This window comes from Periplaneta americana, chromosome 15 (assembly GCF_040183065.1).
Source record: "Periplaneta americana isolate PAMFEO1 chromosome 15, P.americana_PAMFEO1_priV1, whole genome shotgun sequence".
Taxonomy (NCBI): Eukaryota; Metazoa; Arthropoda; class Insecta; order Blattodea; family Blattidae; genus Periplaneta; species Periplaneta americana.
In genome coordinates, this window is record NC_091131.1 from 61,879,903 (window position 1) to 61,892,932 (window position 13,030).

The 13,030-nt window shown below is 35.1% G+C and overlaps 1 protein-coding gene across 1 annotated transcript in view; it reads right to left on the reverse strand.

Annotated features, from left to right (window-relative positions):
* Nucleotides 1–7,574: 7,574 nt before the first annotated feature.
* Nucleotides 7,575–13,030, reverse strand: part of LOC138715008 (trypsin alpha-like) — a 56,411-nt gene continuing 50,955 nt past the window's right edge. The window contains exon 8 of the mRNA XM_069847384.1: nucleotides 7,575–7,757. Within this exon, the coding sequence (XP_069703485.1) occupies nucleotides 7,611–7,757 (147 nt within the window). The 3' untranslated portion in view covers nucleotides 7,575–7,610. The remainder of the gene's footprint in view (nucleotides 7,758–13,030) is intronic.

A 13,030-nucleotide genomic window follows, 5' to 3' on the forward strand; every position in this document is an offset into this window, starting at 1 on the left:
ATGGTCGTCAGCACTTGTTGAAATGGGTAAAGGGTAAGGAGTGTATCGAAATATGCTCTGTCGCGCAGAAGGGAGAGTGAGAAAGCATACTTGCCAGCAGCCACGGATGCACGCTAGTGCCTCTCTTATCCGCTGGTAAGAGACGCTAGCCCAAGGGTGCACTGTGCTGATGTTCGCTGGCGTAGGTCATAGTGCAACGAATGACTATTACAAAAGGATATTTTTAGCATTGCTAATAGTGATTTTTGGACCAAGAAATTCGTGTCACTGCATGGTACATTAATTATATTTATGCGTTACTCAAACAGTGAGAGTTATTAATGACGACGAATGATAATTTACCGAATTTTTCTTAGATCTTTTGTAATACTATGCTAACTAATATTATATTATGACATGTGAACATAAACATAATAGAAAATCGCTCAAAGTACTTAGCATTGAAGTGGTCATAATAATAATTGTGCAGTTATGTTGTCTGCACTCCAATTTTTAAACGAATCTGTTAAAGACATATAAAAGAAACAAAATGATCTTTAACATTTTTCGATTCTGGCATCAGTTTAGGATATGAAGAAGCCAGATCATTCTATAAACGTATGTCGTACTATCATGTAACTCATACCATTCGAGATACTAGTGACGGACTAACTCCTGCAGATTTTTCGAAAGGAACCAATAGAAGAGATGGACGAATTCGATACGCAAGGTTTAATTTATGTAAACAGAATATTAGAGCTACGATTCGGCGACGCGTTACAGTTCGCCAGGGTGCAACAATGGCGACGATGAAGCAGACCGATCTGGCAAATACATCTTACAGCGTTGTGTCTGTGATCGCGTACAGGATCTTGTCTTCGTTGTACATGATTTTATTCACTTACTAAAATGCATCCCGTGCAGTGGTTGCTCGTGATAAAATATTGTGTGTGTTCACAATTTTGTGTTCCAAAATCGAGGAGAGTTTGAAATCGTACGTTTAGCCTAATATGAAATGTCATGATCCCAATATTTCACTACCGAAAAAACCGTATATAAATTCAAAACAACATGTAATAATAATAATAATAATAATAATAATAATAATAATAATAATAATAATTAAATTCAGTCTTTTCATTTCCAATTTTTCCTGGTAAGCCAGTTTACCCAGTTCTTTACTGTTCAAAATTACTTGAACAGAGTTCATTGTTTACGTTTGTTAAAAATTAATACATACCACAATGCCGTTATTTACAAAAGCATGTGTTCAGTAATATATTTTGATTCACAACACACTGATACACTATAGCCTATACCAGTACTGTAATCCCATTCGCATACATTGATTACTATAAATACATGCCAGTAAATATCATTCTTAAATAATATACACCACCATACAGATATTTAAATTCATACCATCATCACATTCAGCCAGCATGTGTTTGAAAGTCAAACTATGCTATTATGCTGACATTGAAGTATAGTAATTCACAAACTACACTCTCGTAGCAGCACTGTACACACATCCACATAAAGTAAACGTTCCGACAGTGAGATGCTGACACCTATATGCTAAAATACAGACTATTAATTTCCTGCTCGAGATATAGCACGTGAACTATAGGCATCGATGCATCTGACATCTGTAGGATAGATTCACTGTTCATTTAACGCTTTGTGCTCTTGAGGAGTCATACGCGGGCAGCGAAAGACAATTTTCTCCCGCGCATGCGTGAAATTCCTGTAACCTTCTTGAAAAGAGCACGGCTTGTACATGAACGGAAGTTGCCAAGTTTACATAAGAAGTTTATGCAAGAGGCGGGAAGTTTAAAATACTCGATTCTCATATTATACATCCCCACTACGTCAATACAGTATTAAATAATAAAACTAGTCGTGCATTAATGGAAACAAGGTATTCACGTGCTCTTGTGCTCTTATTGACGCACCGCCACTGATCCCGTGTGATTGTAAATTTCATGAAAAGAAGCATTACAGTCTGTCATTTCAAGGTTATGACTTCTAGCAAAGTGGTTCAATTGAATATACGGTTATCTCGTCCACCTACCGCACTGTAACAGCTGATCTAGAACAAAATCGACAAACTAGCCGCCTTTTCTGGGGACGAGCCATTAGCAGAGATAAAGTCCAATGCAAATAGTCCAATGAGCTAAAAGGTCCAACACAAATTGTCCAGACAACACATTGCCCATGATATAAAGTCCAGAAGGAATTGGTTCAAAGCACGAAATGGTCCAATACTTATATGATTCAGATAAACATATTGTTCAATTAAGTTATAGTCCAATGCAAAAAAAAGGTTCTATAGAAATATAGTCCAATATCAATAAGGTACAAGCTGACATAAAGTCCAACGGTGAAGTCATTGAGTTTGAAACTGATCAAGTCTAAGTTTTCATTGTTGTGATATTACCAACTAACTGTAATTTCAAAATTCTCATGAAGTGAGCTCTAAAGGAATTTCAGGCAAATTGAACATGGCAGAAATGACACTGACGCAAAAATAAGCCTATGTTGCTGTACTGATAAAATTTATACCACTATCATTCAGAGAACTGAAATAGAACGTCAAAATATTGGAGATGTTATAAGAGAAATGTCTGCAATGCAAGATGTTACAAATTCAGATCTGTATGCTATAGTTGTAACTAAAGACGGTACTCGAGATCACCTGCATCCTCTGAATGTGGTTGATGTAGAAGTGAGGCAAATACTACACAGAGTTCGAACAAGGGCTCGAGCAAATCCAACTATGCCTCCAAGCAGCGTGGCTCTTAATGAAGTTGCAGAAGTAAAAATGAAGAAGTTCTAGTGAGTATGCTTCAGAGAAATGCTCTTGTTAAAATGATGTCTGCCAACAAAATAAACATCGACCAACTGTACCTGCATCTCTTCAAGATATTGTAGGGTAATTCCACGAAAACCATGACATCAGATGTCAGATACGAAGTTGTTGTTTTAAAGTCTTTATTATTTTTACGTCTGAGAGTGATGAATGGACAAGACCGAGGCACAGAAGAGAGCTTGTTTTCGTTTATATTTTGTTCTGAATGTGAGCGGTAAATTAGAGCATATTATTCCTACAAGCGAAGCAACTGCAGTGAACTTTGGTCTCTCTTGTCTTATCAGTCTGTGAATAATCTTAGCAGTGAGTGGTGTGGTTGAACGTACACCTTCGCGAAAGAGGATGAAGCAGGTATAATACATTGCCTCATTCGATAGTTTTAACTTTCGTTATGAGGTCATCTAAATCAGCTCAAGTTTATGTCCCGTCCGTTACCAAATGTTTGAATGTATTTAGTTTCAAGCCATACTATTGCAAACTAGCCAATGAAAAAACATATTCTCTTCCAATATTCCATGATGAACACCATGAACCTTCAAGACCTTAATTAAATTCAAAACAATATTTTTAATCGTGGTAACAGACGGGACAAGAATAACTGTTCCATCCGTTATTTGTCCGTAATCATGAAGCCCATACCTTGAATTCGCTATTATTGTTATTATTATTACTATTATCATCATCATAGTCATCCATATAGTTAGTTAAAGTGTATATTGCAGGTTAATAGTACTTTAACAATGTGGCAAATATGTCTCCAGTCGAGAAAATGAAGCGGTATAGAGAATGCCTGAAACATTCGGAGAATTATGAAGATGCTAAAAATTAAGGACGCAAGAAGGAAGAAACATGTACGGACTCTGAAGAAGACAACTATGACACCGAAGGATATGAGAAAGCAAAGAAAATGTGATCGTGAACGGAAACGTGTCTACCGGTAAAATTGAGTAACCTGAGTCCAAGTGAAGAACCAACTTGTTCAAGTATTCTGTTTCTAACACTAGGGCTAAAGTTGTCCATCGTGCTCTCCGTAATCTGCCTCAAAGTCCAAGAAGTCATTATGAGGTTGTGGGTGTATTAGAGAGAACCTGTGAATTATGGATAAAGGAAAGCAACATATATGTAATAGGAAACCCTGTCGAAGATGATACAATTAATTTTTATTGCAGGGAAGATATCAGCAGACAGGCTTCCGGAAGGAAAGACTGTTTAAAAATTTACACAGATACTGGGAAGGTAAAAATGCAGAAACAACATCTTGTGATGACCATTAAAGAAGCTTATAACCTATTCGTTTCAGGAAAAGGGACAAACATAATAAGACTTTCAAAATTTGCACCCCTTCGTCCCAAATACGTTCTTCCTATACACTAGACACCACACAATATCTGTGTGTGTATGTATCACTGTAATGCCGAATATTTTAGTCAGAAACTTTGTCTTCCTACAATGAATACTATTCGAGCTTACATGGAATCAGTAGTTTGTGATGTAGCAAACGAAAAGTGTATGTACGTACAAATATTACTAACAAATATGGAGACTACGATAACTTGGACAAACGATTAGAAATTAAGGAGGAAAATTTAAAGAAACAGGTTACATATAAACAATGGGCACATGCGAATGGAGAAGTATAAGAAACTGAAATCAGTAGTCAAATTGCAGAAGATGTGCAATAATTGAAAAAGCAGATACCAACCCTCCTGATGCATTGCTTCATCACAAGGCAACAAAGTGCATTTTTTAATGAAGTAAGACAAGCTTCATCTGAAGTGTGCTACCAGTGGACTTTTCGGAGAACTATTCCGCTATGTTTCAAAATGAAATACAGGCTGCCCATTGGAATAAGAAGTAAATTACAGTTTTCACAGCAGTGGCGTGGTTTGGCAATAAACCTTGTAATTATGCCTTGACGCATGATGAATATGCTGTCTTTGCTTTCTTAGACGAAATTTTTAGACACATTAAATAATCACCCAAATGTGAAATACCTACGCGTATTTTCTGATGGGGCTGCCTCTCAATTCAAGTAGAGATTTAATTTCATGAACATATCATTTGTAGAATAATTTTATGGGATACAACTGTCGTGGCCTTTTTTTTCTCCTCGAGCTTTGGGAAAGAAGCTGTAGATGGTGTATGGGCAACTATTGAAAGGCTTATTTGGACTCGGGTGAAAATAGGAAAATACACAGTTCAAGATGCATAATTATTTGTCGAATGTGTTGCAACTTCTTCAGTCAAGATAATTTTGATTACAGACGAAACAGTGAAACATCATGATATGTTGAACGCGCGTTGAAACAACACATCGTCCCTTCCAGAGACACAAAAAATGCATTCCATAATAATTATTGGAGTATCTCCATACACAATCAAATGGAAATATTATTCTTACAGCTCTGATGGCCATGAATTTACATAAAAAAAAAAAAATCTTCAAGTACAAAATAAAAATAGACCTATTAAATGCATTTATGGTATGTATGTTCAATCTGATTTTTTTTACTCTTTGTTTTATTTGTACTTTCATCAATCAACAGTTTTGGTATTACAACAATATGCGACATTATAGATCTACTCAATTGTATTATTTTATTGTTATAAGAGATATGCTTAAATAATATTTGCAGATATAATGTCTATTAATTGTTTAAGACTTTTTTTTATAATATTTCACTGTTTATTCAGTTGTTCTTTCCATTCATTACAAGACACATTCAGAAAATGTCCCGTCCGTTACCTGCATGTCCCGTCTGTTACCCATTTTTAGACAGTTTCTCTCAATACACAATTCATATTACACAATTCATGAATAGCTGTGTACACTCGCAATATTTTGTAATATTGTGGTATTTTTGTATTTCATAGCAGGACAGAGATTGTATGGAGTTTGTGTTCGTTGTATATACTGTGTAATTTTTATGTCCCGTCTGTTACCTTTCTTTAAACAGTTATAACTGTTGTCAAATATTTTATAATTTGCTTTTTCACAGAAATAATATCAGCTTATAACCTGATGCAGGCATTCTGAATTTTATTTTGTATATTAAATAATTTCCGTACGAAATAAATATATATATTATATTGAACAACTTGTATGATTGTCCCGTCCATTACCGTGGAATTACCCTGTAATAGAAGAACCATACACTACAACACTGGCAGGTGACCTATTTTTAATCTATGATTCAGACATAAAGGATGAAAATAGAATATTAATGTTGTCAAGATTACGTAACATTCAACTGTTGGCAGCAAGTGACACTATTTTCAGTGAAGGGACATTTAAGACGGTTTCAAATCAGTTTATACAATTGTTCACTATTCATGGCATTGTTCGACAGTTCGTTTTTCTATTTGTGTTCTGTCTCACCGCTAAAAAGAACCAGCATACTTACAATACCATCTACGAACTTAAAAATTATACATCTTGATTACACAACTTTGAACACTGTATATGTATTATACAGTATGTCTTTCTCGTGTTAAATTCTACCATACCTGGTTAACATGTTTCAGCCTGTTATGGGCCATCTTCAGAACTATTGGTGCTGGTCTTGGCGCCTTTTGTTAGTGTTTCCTGTAGGGGTGTGTTTGTGTAGAGTAATGTGGAGTCAAAGAGTGTGTGTTCTGAAATTGAGTTGTGTGTTGAGAATTTCATTTGGATGTGTTTTTGTGTGCCTATATATTTCTTATTGTTCTAGTGTGTTTAGTTTCTGGCTTTTTTGGTTGAATACATATTCAGGTCTAGGGCCGAGGAAATTCAGATAATCATACGTTTAAATTAATTCCGTAGGTTCAGCAAAAAGCAGCACCATTGAAACAGTGAAATAATAAATGCGAATCACAAAATTTATTCAAGAAAGTGTCCATAGAGGATAAAGCAAAATCCATATTAATCCTTATGTGTTACCCGAAATTAAGGCGGAAAACAGCAATTAAAGTAAAATACCGTACATTAAAGTACTGATAATAACATTATTATTATTATTATTATTATTATTATTATTATTATTATTATTATTATTATTATTATTATTATTCCTAACATTTTATCGTACCCTCAATGACAGTGTTTCACTACAATGAAACTCACACTTATGTACTATCATCACTTGATCAATGATCGGTTAAGTAAGAAAGATTAAGAAGTAGGGTGAAGAAGAAGAAAGAATGCTGCTGACTTGGTCAGAACTTTTCGAGATGAAGATGGACTGGAAATGTTGTGCGTTCATTTCGAAATCGATGTTGATGCAGACTAAGAGTTTCAGTCTCAAACAGAGAATAAAAAAGTTGTAAAAAGAAAAAAAAGGGGCAGTCAACAAATTGGGTAAATGTAAGCTTAGAAATCATTAGTGATGAATTAGAAAAGTGCATGAGGGGAAACAGCAAAGTTTGGAATTCAGAAAAAATACTCTTTTCTGGATACCTATTCAGAAATTGTACTTATGAATCGCGTTGTTTCAACGAAAAAAATCATTCGAACTGCGACGTTTTTGCTAATAATAACGATGATTATACGATAGCGCAAGAATAAACGAAGAAAAAGGTAAGGGAAAGGGAACAGTTCACTAAGCCAATGAGAAATATTGGTAAGTGTTGACAATAGCAAACTGCGTTAAGGATCTCTCTCCCATATAATCAGTGTCTTCGAGGATATTGGATAGTGGGATTCAAAGGCGTGCAGTCCAATTTCATGGCTAATAAAACACTAAAGTATGTGTCTATATTTCATTTATTCTCCATCATCACTTCAAATACCAGTGACATCTTTGACCCATCCACGGAAATATGACACGTTGGATAACACACCGGGATGTTCTTTATGTGCACATCCTAATCCCCAGGATACGACGCCTACGAGGTTCCCGTCCACGACAAAGGGTCCACCAGAGTCGTCCTGAAAAAAGAAATATGCGAGTCAATTTGCACTTGATATATTTCATTTACTTATTATTATCTATTTATTTATAATTTTATTATTTTAGAAAGTTTGCTGGTAGGTGAGCGCATACTAAGAGACTTCAGTAGGATGTAACAGGGTACAACAACACAGTCCTGTGCAGTCTATAAAAGATGGGATACAGACCATAACAGAAAACAAGTGTCACATCTGAAATCAACAACCAATAGAATTAACCCTGACTGAAATGTAGTGCTACACATTACACTAGATATAGACGAAGAAATAACTGAAAAAGCATTGTACACTTAAGACCATTTTACACTGCGAGCGGACTTTGTAAGAAATGTGTCGCGACTCAGAATGGGAGTAGTATTAAATTACAGCCTTGCAAAGGGGTAAAAACCTCACTCATAGTAACAGTACAGATACGGAATTAAAATTTGCTGCGATTCTTGATGGAAGCCCAGCTGTATGTAGGAACAATTTTACACGACTCTCCACAAGTAGCTTATATACAGGAGCTCTTGTTTGCTGCACATGTGCAGTGTGTTAAGCGAAATTTATACAATAAGGGAGCTCCAAATTTTATTTCTGTATCTGTACATGAAGAAACGCGAGTCTTACTGGAAGTTTTGTGTTGAGTAATTTTTGTGTGTAGTTTATTAATTCTTTCAGGTTAATGGGCAACAATATGGGAAAGTTCTTAACTAGATTAAATAAGAATCTTATAAACGAAATTTCAACTGTTGAAATTCTATACCAACTGAAGAAAAGGTACCTGATTTTAGTTTAAAGATGTTTGAGTAACAGGTTAATAAGTTCCGAAATTCCGTAACAAAGCATTAAGGTATAGTAAAAAAAAAAAAACATCTTGTGTGTTCATATATAGCAGACAAGTTAAATGTACAAGAAGACGACCTACAAACAATTCAAGTTGTAAGTAAACAACATGCTGTTTATTTCAAATTTAAAATGTCTACAGTGTATGAGAATTACCTCCAACTATACGGAGGGTCATCAACCTTAACCTTACAGAATGCAGAAAGAGTTTTCGTTACTCTTTCCCCAGCGGAAGAAGAAAATACTGCTGTAAGAGTGTTAAATATCCCCCCCGGAGGTGCCCAATGAACGATTACATAATGTTTTCCAAAATTTTGGGAAAGTAAAACAAATACACTCAGGGACAAAAAAACCGGACACTTTAATATTTGCTGGTATTTGGAAAACATTATCTTCTCATACAATATTATGGTAGCCATCTGTTGTTATGGAGACGTGTATACATTGTTGATTGTTTTTTGTTTTATAAACAAGCCATTACAGCCAAATATTCCAATTTTGCTTTCGGAGTCTCAGCTATAACAATTTTGTCTCAACCATTTTGTGCTTCATTATCGTTATCATTCGTTATTTCTTTATTTTGACACTTTCTGAGTTTAAGTGGGGTTGTAACGTTTGTCTTAAAACAAGATGCGCCCTGAAGATGTGGCTCGAGCTGTAGCCCTTTACGATGATGGACGCAGTGTACGTTACATTGCAAATGTTATGAATATGGCTAGAAGCACAACCCATGATGCCATAAAACGGTATAGAGAGACCCTAGAATATACCAGAAGACCAGGTTCGGGTCGTCCAAGAGCTACAAATCCAAATGAAGACTGGTATATGGTGTTGAGAGTTCTTAGGGAGCGCAACCTGCCAGCTACTAGTGTAGCCCAGCAATTTGTTAACATGCATGGACGCCCAATTTCGGCCAAAACAGTTACAAGGAGGTTGAAAGCAAGTGGACTGATATCAAGTAGACCTGCAACTGGTCCCAGACTTCTCAGAATGCATCGAGTTGAACGACTGCGTTTTGCAAATGATCACAGGGATTGGAGAAATGGACAGTGGAGCTGTATTCTGTTCACCGATGAGTCCCGTTTCAATCTGTGCTCACCTGATGGACGTGAAAGAGTTTGGAGAAGGAGGGGAGAACGATTTTCACAGTGTTGCATTTCCGAAAATGTGCCGTATGGAGGTGGTGGAGTGATGGTTTGGGCAGGAGTGTGTACGGATGCTCGTACAGAGTTGGTTTTTGTTGAAAATGGAAGACTAACAGCTAATAGGTATATAAATTAATGTTTGGAGATTATCTCCAAGAAGTGGGAATCCATGTTCTTCCATGGCCAGCAAGGAGTCCAGACATGAACCCAATTGAACACGTGTGGAACATGCTGGGACGGCGTGTTAAGAATAGACGACCGAGACCAGAATCGTTACAAGAGTTGAGGCGAGCACTTGGCGAAGAATGGGAACTTATTCCTCAAGAAGACATTGCTAACCAAACTGAGAGCATGCCAAGACGTATGGATGCAGTTATTCAAGCCAGAGGGGGTAATACCCGTTACTAAAAAGAGTTTTTAATGTTTAAGGCACCATAAAATGAAAAAACAGTTAGACCAAACGATGCCATAGTTATACGCCCTTTGTAATTTTTTGTAAATTTTCTCATCAGAGATTTTTTTTTTCAAATGTTGTCGTATAAGGTGCTAAATGAAACATTATTTTGTGTAAATGAGTTTTGTTTCATTTTGAAATAATTGGCAACAAAATACAAGCAAATATAGAAGTGTCCGGTTTTTTTTGTCCCTGAGTGTAGATAGTGAAAAATGGTCGTCGACATATCGATTTCATGTAGATACCGGGATACGGCTAGTTAATATAGTCATTGACAAACCGATCCCATCCACCATTATAGTAGCTGCATACGAGGAACAATCATGCTGCATCTGTGGCGGATTATCCAATCTGCGGAATACATGTCCTAATAGAAATTTAAAAGCGAAAGTCACTGTTGCCCTTAGAACTGTCTTTACTATGAGTAACTTGTTTAAAAATGCCGAATCAACGTCGAGATCAACAGTTTCACTCAGAAGTCATTCTGGTCAACAAAAGGAAAGTGAAGCGTCCGATAACCTTAATGGGAATCATGACGTCATATCACGTCCATCTGACATTATGGAAACGAACACTAAATTGACAAAAACAACAAGTCTCGTGGGGATAGAGTTAATGGGTCAACAACTGAACAACATCGGGAACATAATACTCGGGAGCATGAAGAGGCAAAGTAAAATCCGGCGGCTACAACACCTCTTCCGGTGAATTCTGAAACTGATTCGGCTGATGAAATTGAGGGAACCCGTGTAGACTCCGATCAACAAAAGGTAGGAGATGGCGCGCGTCTTCAATCTGAGCTGATTTCTGAGTGCGATAACGAACGTAAGATATCAAGTAATAAGTCAGCTGTTACGACATAGACAGCAACAGCGGCCATTGGCCTACACTTGGGAATGTGCAAACCCCAGCACTGCAATTCGTAGACGACACGTTTTTAATGTCAACAACGGCCACGGGTATGAGGCAATTGTTAAATGCTATTTAAAAATATTGCATAAATTGGGACCTGAAATTAAATAAAGATAAAACAAAACTTAATTTGTAAAAAAGGATGTGAAAGATCAATGTCAGAAAATATATTTATCAAGGAATTTAACTCAAAAACTACGACGAACTTAAAATAACTCTGAATAAATATAAACTACAAACGAGAATGGTTAAATCAGATAAATAAGATGTATAATGTAGGTAGGGAAACAGTAAAAATTATAGATAATAGTATATATAAATTACTCAATATCAATATTAATATTAATATCAATATTATCAATATTAATAATAGAATTTATTTCACGACTGTTGAATCTAGATTATTATATGGATGTGAGCTATGGGGGTTAGAAGAAAAAGCATTGATAAATTTAAATAAAATAAGAGCCACATATCGTAAAACAGTATTAAATATTAGTTTAAATTCTTCAAATAATGCAGTTAGAACAGAAATGGAAATGGACAATTTCATGAGTACAATCCTAGTTAGAAACACAAAATATGTAATTAAAAGAATCCAAGTGACCAAAATACGTTTATGAAACAATATTTATTAAATCAAATTGCAAATACGACAAATAAAGCAATCGTGAAAATTAAAAATAACATTTTTAATATAGGATTAGGATGGTTATGGGATAACTTGGCTACTAGAAACAGCGCAGCAAGCCTAAACTTAATTAAATCAAGATGTAAAAATATTACTAGACAAAATGATTTCAGTAGTATCAATGAAATGCGATTCTTAATATTTTTTAATAAGTACGGTATAAAAAATATGGGGACGGAATACATATATGGACAATTTTTGAAAATGAAAGAAAGATTTGGACTGGCCTGGTTCAGACTGGGGATTTGGAGATTAAGGAATAATAGAGGTTATATACATCAAGGCATGTGTCCATTATGTGGACAAAGAGAAGATGACATTCATATTGTTCTTGAATCAACAAACAAAAGATATGAAAAGTTGTAAATGAAAAGTTCCTACAAATGAATAAAGACCTAGCTATAAGAAAGCTTATGAATAATAATAATAATAATAATAATAATAATAATAATAATAATAATAATAATAATAATAATAATACAAAGTTACAAAAGCAATTTGGTCTATATCTATTTTTGGCTAAAAATAGAATGGAAAGAATACATGAAATAGCTAGAATTTAATGAAAAAAGTCATAATTAGACAAGTAAGTTTATAGGCTTGTTTTTTTGTGTTATAGATGTAGAATTAGCATGGAAGAAAGTATCAAGTGTTGCAGTATGGAGAAATTGGAGGAAAGCCAGCATCTCTTAATAATGAACAAATGCACTAAAACTAAAATATCGGAGAAAATTATTGCTAAAAAATAAAAGGAAAGAATTATTAAATTAAAGTAAAGTTACTGAGTTAACAAATAAATTCAATTCTGGCGGGTATGCATTGTCTAGACTCACCGACAATAACATTTTTGACTTGGTTAGAAACTATTTAGCTATCTGTTTTATTTCTAAATTTAATAGTTTCGACGGTACGACAAAAGAGTACTATGAAATAAAATTACGAAATGAAGTTTTACCAACGAGAGAGACCTTGTACGAACTATATAAGTATTTCTGTAGCGAAAGAGGAACGGAAGATACTAGAATAAGGGAAGATTTATATAGGCCTATGCTAGCTGCACATTGCACATTGAAACGTGAAGTACAACTTAGGCAAGTGAACAAATACTAATAGTAACAACATACTAAAATGAATTGAGTCTTGCACAAAACTAGACGCAAGTGCAAGATAAAACAAAAAACATCTTATATTGAATATTTAAATTGTAGGTATTGTATTAAAAAAA